General features: G+C 35.9%; 1 protein-coding gene across 2 annotated transcripts in view; it reads left to right on the top strand.

The window, feature by feature from the left end:
• Positions 1-17123, top strand: part of ERBB4 (erb-b2 receptor tyrosine kinase 4) — a 1098037-nt gene that overhangs the window by 1041623 nt on the left and 39291 nt on the right. For both annotated transcript variants that reach the window (XM_058532926.1, XM_058532927.1), the window contains exons 21-23: positions 10414-10569; positions 12853-12928; positions 16346-16492. In XM_058532926.1, coding sequence (XP_058388909.1) covers positions 10414-10569; positions 12853-12928; positions 16346-16492 — 379 coding nt within the window. The remainder of the gene's footprint in view (positions 1-10413; positions 10570-12852; positions 12929-16345; positions 16493-17123) is intronic.

Here is a 17123-nt window from a genome sequence, read left to right as displayed (position 1 = left end):
TGCCCATCTAAACAGAGATAGACCATCCTCATTTCATAGTTATGTGGTGATATCTGATCCTTCTGTGGAGAGGTTGGCCTGGAAAATAAGCCAAGGTATAATATGGGAATCTCTTTCTCTTATGTCCTTGTGCTGGACTAGGAACAAAGCCCTAGAATTCTGTCAGAGGGAGAGTGCAAGTGTTGAAACAAAGGAAAAGCATCAAAATGGGCTTCCAAATCAATGGATAGGGATTGAGAGGAAAACTGGAAGCTATGGTTCAGATCCCTTTGAGGATTTTGAGGAGGAAGGAACCTGATCTAGAGGAGCATGGGTCCCCGCAGGTAGCTTGGAAGTAGCTGGGTTACTGTCAGAGGGGAGTTTGTGGGTACCTCCACTGTGAGTTTTAAGTGTGCTGGGTAAGCATTTGCATAGGTGGACCAGGTCTATTGGCATCCGAATAAGAGAGAGGCAGAATTGAATTGAATGGCATATTATATGTGGATACCAGATCGGCTCAAATCACATGAGATCTTTTAGTGTTCTAGGAATTTCACATTTTTTCGTGGGAAGATACTTATTTAAAAATACTCAGCAGTTATAACTAAACCAAACCTAAACTCAGCAGTTATAACTAAACTTACTCATAAATGAATAAACCACATTTAAGAAAATAAGTTATTGAAATTCTTTAGTTATGTATGATGGCAGAAGTTTTGCTTTGTAATAAGGATACCTCACACAAATTGATATAATTATCTTAAGAAGGAAAATTGTATATACGTTTTCCCACCCACTGGACTTTATGGTTTTCAACAGTAGCATGCAACTCAGTGAAACTAGAGAATATTAGGAATGATCTCTTTCTGCTCAATTGTAACTAAGGTGTCAGACATTCAACCTCCTCCCTGTAGAGTCTGACTGTGTTTGCACAGTGTGTATGCTCAGAGAAAGGCTCAGCTTCTATCTGTTAATCTAGAGGTTGCTGTATTAATAGGTTACACACTTCATTGATTTTTAATTAATTTCTAAAGGGACATAGAGGATAACTAGTCCAGCCCACAGACATCTCTGTGTTCATTGCAATCTAGGTCTTTATTGATCAGCTGCCTAAGGAGCAGAAGTAATCCATTTTAAGAACACTTCTCTGAGAGTGTGGACACTACAAGATTCACCCCTCCCTCTGGCAGCTTATTGGCAAGAGGTCAGCGAGAGGGGAAAACTGTAGCATGTTTAGTGTTCTCTTGATCCAGGCAGGTAAGCTTTATACCTGCAATTTATTTGGTGGGAAAGCAGTGGCTTCTTACACATGCTTTTTAACTTGTTTATTTTATTATTATTATTGTGTTGTTTCTTTAAGAGAAGTTTTGAGTCTCAAGGAAGGCTGTCCTGCAAATTCTTCCAATGGAGAGTCCCACAAGCATGTGAAGGTTGGGACATGAAATTTCTGCAGCAATGTTTGAATAAAATGTAGGGAACAAGAAGAAAAAATTCTGTTCTCCCTGCTAGCCTCAGGAATCTGTCAATGGTGTCCTCATTCACTCCCCTTGGTATTCTAATATCACTCTCTGGAGTTTGACCTAAGTGTTGTAGGGTCTGTTTTCCTCCATCCCATCACAAATATTGTAGACTTAAATTTCCCCCACCTACACTGCAAAGAAAAATTGCTACTGCCTGGACTGCCTTTCAAAATTTTGGTCTTGTCGTTCATTTAATCCAACCAAAAACGTGTATTGAGTGCCAGTTACATGCCAGGCAACCTTCAGATTGTTGAAGACACATCCTTGAATTCACAAATGTTGGTTTGGAAAGTGCCTCCAGAGGTACCATCATACGAGAACGCGGTAAACTAAAGAAGTTTGTTTACAAGTTTTAAATATTTATTACGTACAAGAGTTTTCTCTTTATTGAATTCTTAGAGCACTCATTATCTATATAACAATCATTCAGTTATATACACTATCTTTTGTTAGTTTCATATGTGGTTTTATCATCTATTGACTATCATTTTACGTATATGGTCAGAGAGTGTGATGGCTACGATCGTTGCCTCCTGAGTCAGCTACCTGCAGTCAGATCTTGGTTATTCTGAGCTTCATCATGCACTAGCTATTACCCTTGGGCAAGTTATTTTACTTCTCTGTGCATCAGTTTCCTCATCTTAAAATGGGAATAATAGTGTAGATCTCATTGGGTTCTTGTGAGTTCCCATATACAGAGAACTTAAAACAGCCCCCTGGCACAGAGTGCCTAAATAAATGTTGACTATTTTATATGCAAACATATAATGATAACATACGCAATTATATTTTGTCTTCCCCATATGATTTTAGTGTTCTCAATTAACAAGAAAGCTCTCCATGTTGTGTCTTCTACAGTGACTGTTACTATTATTGTTTGTCCAGATTCTCCTACACTAAAATTAGTACTGAATAGCAAATTATTTATATTGTTAAGCAGATTTATAGCATTTTACAAAGTGTTAATGTTCAGTTCAGTCTTATTCATAGTGTCAAAGAGATGGAAGGAAGTTTGGTGCCCATCAATAGGGGAATAGATAATAAATTGACAATATAATCCTGTGTTATACATGTTATATGTCTGTGAGTTCGAGTGTATAATTTAATGCAACAATGAGAAGCAATAAACTGAATTATGTATAGCAACATGTTTGAGTCTATTAAAAGCTTAACAAGTAAAACATAACCTTATTTAACACCCAATACTATTTACCTATGAGAAATAACAGCAAACACTTTTTAAAAATGTAGGTAAAAATAAATAAATATATGGATGATGGATTGGAAGAATAGGCATTAAAATGCTATTATGGATATTTATATAGATAGAAGAATGGGATTGGGGTGTAAGATAGAAGGGAACAATGATAATAGCATGCATGAATTATGGAGTATAGTTAGCTCAAAATTATGTGTACTCGGATCCCACAAGAGAGCAAAGAAAAAATTCACACAGGCTGTCTTAGGCTGGCTCCCAGAAAACAGTCTCTGGGACAGATTGGTGAATGTTGTAAAGAACAACACCTATAAGGCAGTGAAAAAGCAGGGTTAGGCAGAGGAAAAAGTTGGACTATGATGAAATTGCAACAGAGGTTTCATCTGATCCTATGGGCTTCCCCTGGAGCTAGAATAGCTCTTTGTAATTGTCCAAGGGGGCATGGCCTTTGTAACTCTGCATTGACAAATTGCTGGATGTGGGCTGTCTCCTGTGAGAGGGCGAAACCCCTGGCAAAGCAGCTCCCTTTGTGGTCGGGTTGGGGGTGTCAATACCTCAAACCTAATGCCCTGAGATGGGAGCCATCAGCATCCAACACTCCCAGAGGCTGAGTATGAGTGTTTTAGTCCTGAAGAGGCTTCTGGGCAGCACATCACAGCATCCATGACATGCATGTATGTATGCACACACGCACACACTCAAATATGTTATTGGGACTGTTTTTGGAAAACATATTTTAAATAGCAACAAATAAATGCTATCATCACACATTGTTAAAATGACAGAAATTCAGTTGTCCTCAATATTTCAAAATGTCTTTAAGAACTGCAACCCAACCAAGTCTCTTGAAGATCATAGGTGCAATTGGAAGATGTGAGAATGAACCTTGAGTGTGAACTCTGAGCCAGTCTAGGACAGACACATGAATCTGCTTCCCTTCCTCTGAGCAGAATACTAGGAAGAACATCCCGGGACAAATAGAATGAGAAACAAAGGCTACAACACCTATCAGTGCTGAGTTACCAGTAGGTGTTTCAGTTGACTGCCTTTTCTTTCTCTTACAGTGCTCGAATTATATTTTTAATAAAACGGATGAATTTGAGGTTATTTATTTACTTAGCAAACACATGGTATCTTAGAACATTGAATGTTCTAGGTGTTTTATAAACATTAAGGCATTGAATCCTCAAGATAATCCTCAAGGTAGATGCTATTAACCCCATTTAATGGATAAAGAGAGTGAAACACATGAATTGACCAAGGTTGCTCAGGTAGTAAGTAGCCAGGGTTTATTTCTAGAGTCGGTCATCTTGAACAATCGATGCACTAAACTGACTTTTAGTAAAACACATTCATGGCTCTCACTAACCATTTGAAGGGAGGTATCTACTTTATCTCTTTCTTTACGGTTCTTTGTGTCTATTATTGGCCCACAATTTAATATTTTAGATAGCTATATTTTACAGTTCCGTCTATCATGGAATAAAAATTTAAAGCTAGAGGACACCTCAGAGATCATTTAGACCAATCTGTCACCTTTATAGGAGAAGAGAAAAGAGTACCTATTGTGATAAACCGAGCGAGCAGCATGCCCGGGACTTCTGTCTCGTAACACTCAGTTTTGTGTTCTTTCTACTCTGCCATGAACCAGCTTTTGCTCGTTGAAAAGACTTCTCAGTTGATTCAATTACAGAGCCCCCTTCGTTTGCCTTCATGCACTACTTGGATCAAGTCAGTTACTTCATTCAAAAATGTGCCTTTCTTCCCTTGAACATGCTCATATCTTTTGCCCTAGCAGTAGAGAGCATTACAGTTGGATTTTTTTCTCAGGGATAGAATTGCTTTTAGAAGGAAAGTTAGAAAAGAGGAGCAATTTTCATTTGAAACTAGCTTTCCTGCAGCTTCCTGTTATTAAGAAAGTTTCAGGTTATTAGAATGAAAACAGAAGAAAATGTACTCTTGCTAACTCCAGAGATTAATGCCAGTGAGAGCTGACAGCAGCTTGAAATTTTTAGCTCTGCACACGTGTTTGATGAAATTGTCGCCCGGCCTGTATATGGGAAGCAAATATTTATCGTCAGAAATAGTCTGGTCTCTCTTGACTTCCGTTAGCTTTCTGCAGCTGAGCAGAATACATTTTCACATTGGATTAAAACATAATAACAGTGCATTTTTTGCTAGACAGTTGTGACTCAAATATAAGAATGAAAAGAAGGTCATTGCTAGGTGTTCGTCAATACCAATATTTTAAAATTGTCAGTCACTGATTTTTTTCCATAGGGCAGTTTATGAGTCGATTCTAACCAGAGATTAAAACTTTAAATTCGATGGTAATAAAATTATCCTTGGATTTTGTATTAAAGTACACTTAAGAGAGTCAAGAGTGAAATTTGACTTTCCCTAGCTAGTTTGTATTATTGACACACGTTTTAAGGGATATGAGCAAAACAGAAAATAAGTAAGCATTCTTTGAAACTCATTAGGGCATACAGAGGAAGTATGAAAAATTTCAAAATTCTGAATGGTTCAGGTAATGGTAAATTCTGAATAGTTTGGGTAAAATCAGACTTGTGGCACCTGGATCAAGAAGTAGACAAATGCCCCTCAAACACGTCTACCAAAAAGTCCCCTAGGTGCTGAGTGATAAAAAGCAGATATTTTGGTACAGCAAATCTACTATTTTATTCATCCATGGAAAACATTCTGCAGCATTGAAAACTTTTTGACCTATCTTGTTCATGATCTTTATCTTCACTAAATTTCTGAATCTGTGATATATTTATGAAGGGCACCAAATCTTTTAATAGAGTCACTAATTTTTTCTTCTCCTAGTAAGACAGCATTCTCAGGTGAATCATTACTAAAATAATACTTCGAACAGTAATTATTCTGAAATTTGTCTCCACGCATTAATCATGGTGGGTAGGTTATGGGTATGTGTACCACCCTTTGCAAACATTTATTGAAATCCACTGTGATATATGAGCTGAGGTTCACAGATTTTCTGAAATGAACAATTCAAGTTAATGAGGGAAAGTGATTTCTTGTGCACACTAGAACTGTTGACGTCTGTTTGTGGAACAATCATGAAAGCTTGCATATTCTGCACTTACTCCATGCCAGTTACTATTTAAGTGTTTTACACGTTAACCTATTTAACCATCACAACTGTTGGATATGTACTGTTATGGACACTATAGAGAGGAGGAAAGTGAGCAACATGGAGGCTAAATAACTTGCCAGAGTCCCACAGATAGAACATGGCGGAGCTGGGGTTCCATCCAGGCAATGGACTCCGGAATCTTCCCTCAAACACACTCCGCCATCCTGCATACCCTGTGGCCAACGCAAGAATTGAGTTTCCAATTTACACAGTTCAAATTTCTGCTAAATTACAAAACAGTCTATAATTTAGCTAAATTTTAAGTATTAATACAAGCAAATCAATCACCTGCATTATGCCCTGAAATTCACAGAAACATCTAATAATATTTTTTTTCTGCAAAATCACTAGGATCTTTTAAAGCCATATGACTTCACTATGTACATTAATTTCTGCATGCCCACGAAAGCCTGTGACCCATCAAGAGAGGGGGTAGGCTTAGATGCGCAGACTTCAGAGTCCCACAGCGAGGGATCAGATCCCAATTCTACCACGCCTTAGATAGACGGCTTGGAGCAAGTAACTTGACCTCTCTTGGTTTTCTCATATTTAAAATGGGATTAAAACAGTATGCATCTCATAAGATTAAGTTAACCTACCAGTGTGGAATCATTTAGTTTAATGCCCGCCGTGTTCTGAGCACTCAGCCAATGGTAGCTGTGGTGCTTGTCGGTGTTGGTATTTCCAAAATGTGCTCCACCTGAGCCCGCATGGCAAGGACATGGGAGTTTCTACAGGGCAGAGTAAGAAGTCTCTTCTCAACCAATGCAGCATCCCTCTATCATAATGAATGGCCCTTCTTTCACTATCTTCAAATTTCAAGGGGGGGGCCCGGCCCCGTGGCTTAGCGGTTAAGTGCGCACGCTCCGCTGCTGGTGGCCCGGGTTTGGATCCCGGGCACGCACCGACGCACTGCTTCTCCGGCCATGCTGAGGCCGTGTCCCACATACAACAACTAGAAGGATGTGCAGCTATGACATACAACTATCTACTGGGGCTTTGGGGAAAAAAAAGAAGGAGGATTGGCGATGGATGTTAGCTCAGGGCTGATCTTCCTCACAAAAAAAAAAAAAATTTCAAGGGGCTTCATCCAGTTTGTTTTTGTCACTGCTATTTCTAATAACTGTCTGCCTCCTTATTTGCATCACACTCTGATTTAAGGAGTGATTTTGTTTTGAAGGAGTCTAGCAGAGAATGTGACTCTGCTGAGATCGTCTGGAAAGAAAATCCTACCTGAATGACTGTGATGTGGAGAAACCTATTGTGAGCAATCCACACACAATTCAGGACTAATTCATAATGTGAAAGTAGGACTTAAGGTGGCAGTTAGAATTAATGATTTGAAAGTGTGCATCTGTACAAGGGTGTTTCATACTTACAAAGCGACGATACAAATGTGTTTTGATGGTTTGGTAATGATATAGATACTTCTGTTTTTATTTCTTTTCATTGTGGTCAGGTGGGTGGGGGAAACTGCATTGAGATTATCGTCTGGTTTCCTAAAGTGAATTCTCATTATTTTTAAGAAAATACTTTTTCTGGACAACTAGTGTTGAGGTTCAGGATAGTCTATTACCTGCTGAGGCTTTGTGTATAAAATATCAAAGAACTTTTGGAGTTTTTGAAGTTTCGCTTGTAATGTAGAATTTGTCATTAGAGTCTTAAGTTTTGTGGTGAATATTTAGTTCCATATCGGTTTATTACTATTCCTGCACATGTTTAAGAAATACATACGTATTTACATTAGGGTGATAGTTAGTTAAAGGAATCATTATCCACCTAAATTACAAAAGTCAAAAAACAGAATAAGTCTCAATTTTTCTCTTCTTTTCATTATTCAGTCAACTACCAAGGATGGTTATTTTATTTTATAAATTTATCTTGAAATTATCCTCTCCTTAATATTCTTTATGGCCTAGTTTAGTTGAAGATTCATGCACTCATGAGTGTAGGAGCTGGATGAGTATCATAAATGATAAAAGCAGAACTCCTGGAAAGTAATAGTGAGTTGTGGAATCCTGGCAAACTGGAGACCATATGCTCTCAATGGGGTAGAGTCAGTAATCAGATAAAGAGGATGTTTGAAACTTGTCCAGTGTTGGGGCCAAAAAAAAAATATATATGAATAATGGTTGCAGATCGTGGACTGCAAATTTGCAACCTTTGTTTTACACTCTCATCAGTTTTCTTCTGTGTTGTGGCAGTGGCTCCTGACTTCAGCTATATTTGTGTCCAATGCATCCTTTATACTGGCACCAGGTGATGTTTCCAAGACGCCAACAATGATTGTGCCACTTTCCTTTTTCAAACAACTACTGCACCACCACACTGAGTACTGCATAAAACGCAAAGCCCACATTCTCTACCATGACATATAAGAGGTCCTTCTTGGATCTAGCCTCGTCTTATTTTTTCAGTCTCCCCACTCGCCACATCTCTTCCTTATCCACACAGCTTCAGAAATACAGAATTACACGCCTTCATCCAAGTATGCTGTGTTGTTGAGGCCCCTATTCTTGTCCTCTCTAACTGCAATTTTATCCTCACCTTGTCCAAGTGGTGGACACCATTCCAACCTTACTTAGGCCTCAGTTCCTCTCTGAAGGCTCCCCTTTCATGCACACTTGCTAGGCTGTACTACAAATGGTCTTCAAAATACAGCTCTCCTTAAATGCTTGCGTGCATCACACCAATCCGTTCAAGTCTGCATTCCATATCTGCCCACTTTATTAATTGGCTTCTGTCTTCCTCTAATTCCCAGACCGTCTCTCTTTTCTGCCTCTCTTGTGTCTAGCACAGTGCCTGTACATAGTGTGCATTCTTTAATTGTGGATCTGAATAGCAACTTGTGGCCAACACGCTTTCCATCTTTCCATATTCTGCTATGAAGGTGGTAAGAAAGAGAATGATGAATGTGTTTTGTGGACATTTCTTAAAGGGACAAAATTATTGAAAATACTTTATCTCCAAGGCAATAAGTCTATTTTTTTGATCCTTTAAGTTATATAAGGGCTATATGTTTTCAGATTCACTTTGTTCTGGGAATTTCCACTTTGGCGTAATCAAACAGAAAGTACTATTTAGGAAAGAGGGCAAAACCCCCGTAAATCCCAGTTACGGTTGATTTCAGAAAACACTAATATATATGGTGTCACCCAACTGCTGACTGGCCCATATCAGGCAGTATCTCCACTGCGTGGGTTTAATGGGCGTTTATACAGCTTTTGGCTCACAATGTTGTGTGAAGCAATCTTCTATCTACACTACACCAGGTATACGGTTCATAATTTTTGATCTGTGTGATTTATATGTCTGTTTTCCAAAGCTTTTGTTTTGATATCAGAAACCATAAATCCTTCAAAGTCCTGCAGTTGTAATGTTAACTGCCAACGGCATTGATTTGCAATTGGCGTGAGAGTATGCTTCAACTCTTTTACAATAATTCTGATTTGTTTTTGAACGACAACTTTTTTTACCACTGAAATCCTCAGATGTAGAATTTTCTCTAACTTTTCAATAAAAATAGGTTCACTTGATATGTGAACCCTAATCTAAGGGTTGAAATGTGTTCACCCTAATCTAGGCCTCTGAGTTCATTTCCTGGGTTTTACGTCAACTTTTTAGTTAAGGCTAGTGTTTAATAACTCTTATTAGTTTCCCTACTGCTGGAGTACAATTAATAAGTATTGCTTCTATGGATTATTTTTTTTAATTTGTGTAGATTCTAGTGTAGATGTTAGTCATACATAGATAACACATATACATATACATACGTGCATGTGTGTATTGGGGTCAGAGCCAGCTATATCTCTGTTGGCAATCAGCAATACCTTTTATTTTTAATTACCCTATGTATTTTATGAAGAAAACACATTAAAGGCTAATTTGAGGGTCATTATAAACTATGTAATTTCACTTGTGGGTTCTTACAATGACTACAAATGTCATCAAAACCATTTTTTAAATTATAGGCTTTTAATGCCCCTAGAGTATGCTTCATTTTTTGCATAATTAATAAGAATAATATAATTCTTCAACCTTGATAGAATATATGATGGTGATTTTGGCACATTAAACCTTCATATGAAACACTTTTTAAAATTGTGGATAGGTGTATTTGTTTGGAGTGGGTGTGTAGGGGGAAGATGATATGAAGCAGAAGTTATTGAGAAGAAAACAATTAGGAATATGTGGGTCAGTCCAAGTAGATGTTAGCTTATCTGCTAAGACATGTGCACACCTCACTGATGAAAGCGTTTGCAAAAGAATATCAAGTCTCTGGAAAAAATGATCTAACATCTAGCTCGTGTGCAGGTAATTCATTCTTCTTTATAGGGCTTTAGGGGGAAAAGGCCAAAAACTATTTGTCGTTTACTTTTTTATCCCAGGTTTTCCCTAATTTTGAAAATATTCCAAGATTCTGACTTCACTTAGAGGAATCAAGCACTTCCAACTGAGTGCTAAGAAACTCCTTTTAGACAACAGAAGAGCCTAGGCATTGACTGACTATCATCGGGAAACTTGCTGTTTTTCAGGGAATGATGTACTTGGAAGAAAGACGGCTCGTTCATCGGGACTTGGCAGCCCGTAATGTCTTAGTGAAATCTCCAAACCATGTGAAAATCACAGATTTTGGACTAGCCAGACTCTTGGAAGGAGATGAAAAAGAGTATAACGCTGATGGAGGAAAGGTGGGTATCTTTTTCGGAGCAATATTGCTGGAAAATATTGTATGATATCCTTTTATCTCCTTACATGTTATAGAAAGAAACTAATAAGCCTGAGGTTTAAGAAATAATAAAATCCCAATTCTACCATTTGCCTTATCTCCCTCCCAGGGTAAAAAATATATATATAGAATATATTACCAACTTTCCTTTCTCGAAAGTAGCTAAAATAAGACAATGTGTGTCTGGACCCAATTGATCCCTTATGTCAGGTCCAGTGTTGGGAAGTGGGTGGATCTTTAGGAACTCTAGAAATTACGCTTCAATCCAAGACCATAGAAATTGTTTCATTGATCCTAAGAACATAGGACTAACTATTACAAAGAGATACAATTTCTCTCTCATAGACTAGGGAGAAGCTTGGCTACTACCAAGAACCATAACTCATTGCAAAGATGATCATCCTGTTTAACCTCTAATCCTCCCAGACCCGATACAACAGATTTTTTTTTAACTTGGCTCTATTTTTTTTAGTTTTTATCATAGTGTATGATTTACCAGTTTATTTATTATCTGACCGTTTCCTCTAGAATGTAAGCTGCTATATCCCAGAGATATGAACAGTGCCACTGGCTCTTCTCCCTTTTCTGACTCTCCTGTGTTCCTGCCTCTCTCACCCACCATATGATCTCAGTCTATGCCTTAGTTCCAGCTCTTGTCTTTCCTCATTAACCCACTGTTCAGCTTGTCATTTTCAGCTAACCAACGAGGATATCCCCACTCCATGTGGAGGTCCCTCTAGCTTGTGGGGAGACTTAGATCAGAAAAGGCCAAATGAAAGAAGCAAATGCAACCTGAACCTATGGTGACCCATAAGCTTATGCTAACAAAAGAATTTATTCATGTGTCATATAAATATGTTTATGACGTGCCTTATTCATATGGGCCATCCAAATGTATATTATAAATATTTTGCGATGATAGGTTTCCAAATGCTTATCATTGATTTTTACTCGAAACTCTTATATCACTATATATATTCAAATGTTATCAGAAGACAAAGGAACACAAAATGTATTTTCTAAAAAACTTAGTTTTGTAGTATTATCTGGTTTTTCCTTGATTTTATTAGCCTATTTTTCCTGTTTACTACCAAAACGCAGCAGTTTGAGACCACAGCTTTGAAATTCACTACAAGATTGCACAGAAGTACAAGTCTATAAATCACATGACTTCACTTGTCTTGAGAACATACAGCTGTAAGATTTGTCTAAAGCAAGATTCATTACAGCTTTAAATGCCTAGTAACCATTAAGTCTTTATCAAGCCACCTGTGATTTAAACGTACCCCTTTAACACAATGTCCGTAGTCCATAAAGTCAGCTAACTCCTTGCCCATAGGGAAATTACTTTCAATGTGTCTCTGTTCTCTTTCACTGAATACCATGATTCTGTCTTAGAGTTACCTTGGTGTCACCTTGGTGAACAGCCAATCTCATGATTTCAAAGGGCTATTTAGTTTTAAGCTTTCAACTGCAAAGTAGAAGTGTTTATCTTTATTCCATAGAATCTAGTTATATTCCCAGCTCTATAATGCTGCCCTTCGTGGTTGAAGCTTATTCTGCTGACCCATCATCAGCAGGCTGTGAGTTGAGTTGTTTTTCTTGTAGTGATGATGAATTTGTACTGATCCTCTCACATTCTTTCATATAATTCCTGTTTTGAAAATGGTACATATTTTCGATACTAGCTTACCAAGACCAGGGAGGTCATTTGTGGCTGGGGAACAAAGCAAGGCTAACTTGGGAATTCATTAATCTAGGCATTTTAGTGACCAAAGTATATGAGAGGAGAAGAGAGGGGGCAAGTATGGAAAGAGCCTATTTTACCAGTGGCTTGAAATTTGTCCAAGGGTGAAAGGGATAACAGAAAATGTAAAGAATCTCATTTTTTGGGAAAAGATAAGTACATGGTTAGATGTTTAGACTTGATATTGTAAGTCGTAATATCAGCTAGTAACTTAATTTCAACATTAAGAATATAGAAAGTGATACTTGTTTTATTTTTCACTGTTTATGAAGCTTTTATAAAATCAATATATCTTTAGGTTAATTCACTTTATAAATTTTAAATATTCAATTCATATGTTCCCTGTATTTAAAAATAACATTTTTATATTTATATTTATATCTATACATATAGTCAAAAAATACAATTGAGGTGAATCCAGAGACTCACATTTAGGAAACAAATATAGAAATGACTTTTCATGTAACTATAAAACTTTCACTTCTTATTTCTCTATAGATGCCAATTAAATGGATGGCTCTGGAGTGTATCCACTATAGAAAATTCACCCATCAGAGTGACGTTTGGAGCTATGGTAAATAAATCCTCCTTGTGAATTAAGGATTTGAAGTCAAAAATAAATATACTAGGTTCATGTAAAATATCTTAAGCCAAATTATTTTATTGTATTGGAAATACCTGTTTATAAAGCTTGTTTCCTAAAGAAATTAACTCTTATCTCTTCCATTAAAATAACCCGAAACTCTAAGTAGTATTGTTACCTACCTTTCTTGTTATTTCTTGGTTCTCTAAAATGTAATATATAAACATCTCTATTGAGTTGTATACCATAACCTTTGGGTGGTAGAAACTTGTCTTGATAATTTTGACAGAAAAAAAAAATTAGTTTAGGGAAAATTTCATAGAATCACATAGCCTTAATTTTCAACAACTTTCTGAAAACCTAACTCTAAATGCAATGAAAGTTTGGGAATTTCTGTTCTATAGTAAGAAAATAGAGATTATTGTTATAACAAAGAACAACTACTAAAAGCAGTAGATGAGAGCAATAAATGTGAGGGAGACATAAGAGACAAGACTGCTATTTGCAGCTTTCATTTTAATTTACAAACTAGTTTTGGAGGAAGCAGATATATTATAGAGTGAATAATAAGAACTGGAAAAGGGTGATTTTAAAAATTAGAACATTTATTTAACTGCATTTAACTCAATTGCTGAGATGAGCTCCTTAACATGTGTCTGGCTATTTACAACGTAAGCCCATCCAGGTATTAGTAAGAATGAATTAACACCTTTTCCAAGTTTAAATATACTATATAAAACTATCATTTCTTATAAATAAAAAGCACAGTGTCTATTTAAATGAAAAGGTGGTGGTGGGGCTTAAATCACGGTACAATTTATTCTGCTCAAATTTAACCTTAGTTTTATGGTTTTGTTTTTATTTTTAGAAAAAAGAATTAAGCCATTCAATCACTAAAGAATGTACACCTCTTATCCAGAAAAGCATAGATTATCTTTTAAAAAAATTGAGACATTTCTGTAAAGTGATTTTCCCCCCGCACGTGTATGCCACAGGAGGTGCTAACATTTCCATGAAGGCCTCACGTAGTCTACTCAGCTTAGAAGTAGAAAGTGTAGTGTTTGAGATTGAGACAAGTACAGAGGAATGCTTGACAAAACTTAGCTGTTAAACTGTTAGGACTAAATAGAAAAACTATATAAAAATGTCTATATATGATAGATTTATATATGTTATGCATTAGCAGGTAGATAAGCATTTGTATATTATTTGATATAGATTAACACATGATATAGATTCATAATTATATTTTATATGATATATTTATACATTACCATATATATGTTTTTATTTTCCTTGTTTTCCAACTTATATTTCCCTTAATTAAATGTGGCAATCTGCTGCAGGCATATTTTAAATTACCTCTAAAATAAGTAAAAAAAATATATTTGTAAATGTTGGCAGGGCACATTTTTAATAGTAAAATTTATCTTTGGGGGAAAATCCTGTTACTCAGGCTGTAATGTTGATCTTCACGTTGAGTTACAAGATCTCAGGAGCCATTCAGTGAAAATAAACAGATTGATTGATTGATTGATTGATGGTACTCTGTTTTGAAACATAGCCCAGGTCATCAATCTATATACACAAGGCATTTTAAGATTTTTGCAGTATATCATACTTGGTTGCAAAAGGCATACAAGGCAGAGAAAGATACATAATCTTGTTTACAGTGCACTTTTGTGGAAAATTGCCACTGGGTGCATCTTTATTTTCATAAAAATAAATATACATCAGCTATGCTTTATATCTTCAAATGATAGAATTGTATTGTAAATTTTGAGGATGTTTCTGATTTGGTTTTCTTGAGATTGTCCTTCTACATGAAGCCATTTCTGTTTAACCCTATTTTGTCATTCCTGCAAAGATGCAATTGGATTATTATTGGCAAGAGTGGGGGTTTTGATGTTTCTGCTTTTGTTTTTGTATTTAGATGTTTCTTTTTGTTATATTTTCTATTATTTTAATTTTTAATGGCTTCATATTTTGCTTATATTAGAAGTTCTGATAGAGATGTGAGAGTATCTATTCTGTCTCAAGAAAATGTTCTCATTAAATACATATTCTATATATGGCTGTCTGACTAGAAATGGACAGTCATCTGCTTCTTAACTTGTTCCAGCCCGCCTCATGGACACTGAGTTTAAATCCCTCGTTCTATGCAGCCATTTTTAGTATGCAAAATTAAGTAGGATTTAATAAGGATCAAAAGTTAAATTGTGTTACTAGTTACACATTTACATTAAACATAAGAATTATAAGATGTAAATATTAACCAAAAACATCAGGTATTTGTTAATGATTCTATGACGAAGGATAATTTAAAGTTCACATACACCTTTATATTTTAAGCTTTGTATTTTTATCAGTCAATGATAACTGTTATGAACTACAATAAACTTCAGTTTGAATAAATAATTCATTGGAGATGGCAGTGGAAAAGAAAACATAGCCCTAATTAATGGATTTTCTATTAAAAGATACGTATATATATACATATGCACCAATCAAAATTCAGTTGGTAATACTATTGTGCCCAGATAGCTATTTCTGAACTTGCAATCTTTATCCTTAAGAAAAATATAACTTCTTAATAGTATAATTATTAGATCATAAAGAAGATCTCTATAGTGTATATATTATTGCTCAATTCAGAATCATTATTATTATCAAAGCTGGCTATTTGCATGATAATATTTAGGGTATTTGCTTTTTACAGAGGAAATCAGTGTTCTAGTGATTCAAGAAGGTCATTTCATTTTCTAAGGAATAAACTATTATTGATTTTCTTCAATTTTGTGATGCCCACTTCATATTTATTATATCTTAAATAAGATCATTCCTCACTCAGCTCTCATATGTGCTAAAGAAATGAATCTGTTTTGCTCCACTTGTTCTATTTGTGTTAGCTAAAAAGAGAGCCACGATGATTTACCACAACATAAGGTACTCATTCTGGAATCCCAGCTTAGCCTTTAGGGCTTTTAATAACAAAGATGTTAATCTCAAAATTAGTCAATGTCAGATTTTACCTGTGATCATATTTACTTGGTACTGAATACACATACATATGGTAAATATAGTGTTTTTTAGGCTCTAATGTGGTGTACTGAAACTTGAGTCAGCAAACTTTAGCATTAATATGTAGAAATAGGGAACACATTCTATATTCTGATGTCCACTCTGAAGTATCTCTGCTACCCATTAAAAATTTCAAGACAATAATAAGAGAATTTAATTTCTTACAAAGATTAGGGCATTGGGCTTCTCATAATGGATGTAGGAAACTGAAGAGCCTTTCTTTGGATTCTTTTTGACTGCCCTGCAGGAAGCATTCTTGGCATATTGCTGTGTTATTCAAAGGATGTTGTTAAATATGCTTATGTAAGAATTTGATCTCCAATCTAGGAGTCACCATCTGGGAACTGATGACCTTTGGCGGAAAACCCTACGATGGAATTCCAACCCGAGAAATCCCCGACTTGTTAGAGAAAGGAGAACGTTTGCCCCAGCCTCCCATCTGCACTATTGACGTTTACATGGTCATGGTCAAATGTAAGATTGCAAAACAACTGTATCATCACCATCGTCATTCTTAGGAAAGTCATAGTACAGATTAATCTACCTGCATATATTTCTGTGTATCGACAAATATTCAAGTTCAAATTTAATTATGAACAGAGCATGTCAACACCTGTATTTATTATGATTATTGTTAATATGAAGCAATATTATGTTTCCCTTCTATGAAGTCAAAATTATATGACTCTTACTCTTCTTAGTCATGTCACTTTGATTATCATTTCCATGACTGTCAAATTGCCATAAAGACAAAATATAATTGGTCACAATAATGTTAGTAATCTTTATGGGAAAATGGGAAAATAGCAGACTAAATAAATAATCTAAATATAAAGAAAGAAAGCTTGACTCCGATAGTTAAAAAATTGAATTAAATGGAAGTAGGTTTACCAGTTTTAGTTAACAGGAAATTAGCAGAGCAAAGTAGAAAGTGGGAAGAAATGAATCTACATTAAACTAAAAAGATTATGAATGTTTTCTTTTATTCAGTTTGATCATTTGTTTACATCTAACTCTCTTTTTCTCCTTTCTGTGCCCCAGACACATATGTATTATAAATGTGTTTTGGAAGCCTAGGCTCTTAATTTAAATAGAATTAAGGAAG

This window comes from Diceros bicornis, chromosome 37 (genome assembly GCF_020826845.1).
Source record: "Diceros bicornis minor isolate mBicDic1 chromosome 37, mDicBic1.mat.cur, whole genome shotgun sequence".
NCBI lineage: Eukaryota > Metazoa > Chordata > Mammalia > Perissodactyla > Rhinocerotidae > Diceros > Diceros bicornis.
The sequence above is the reverse complement of the archived record's forward strand: the minus strand, read 5'-3'. Positions and strand labels throughout refer to the sequence as shown.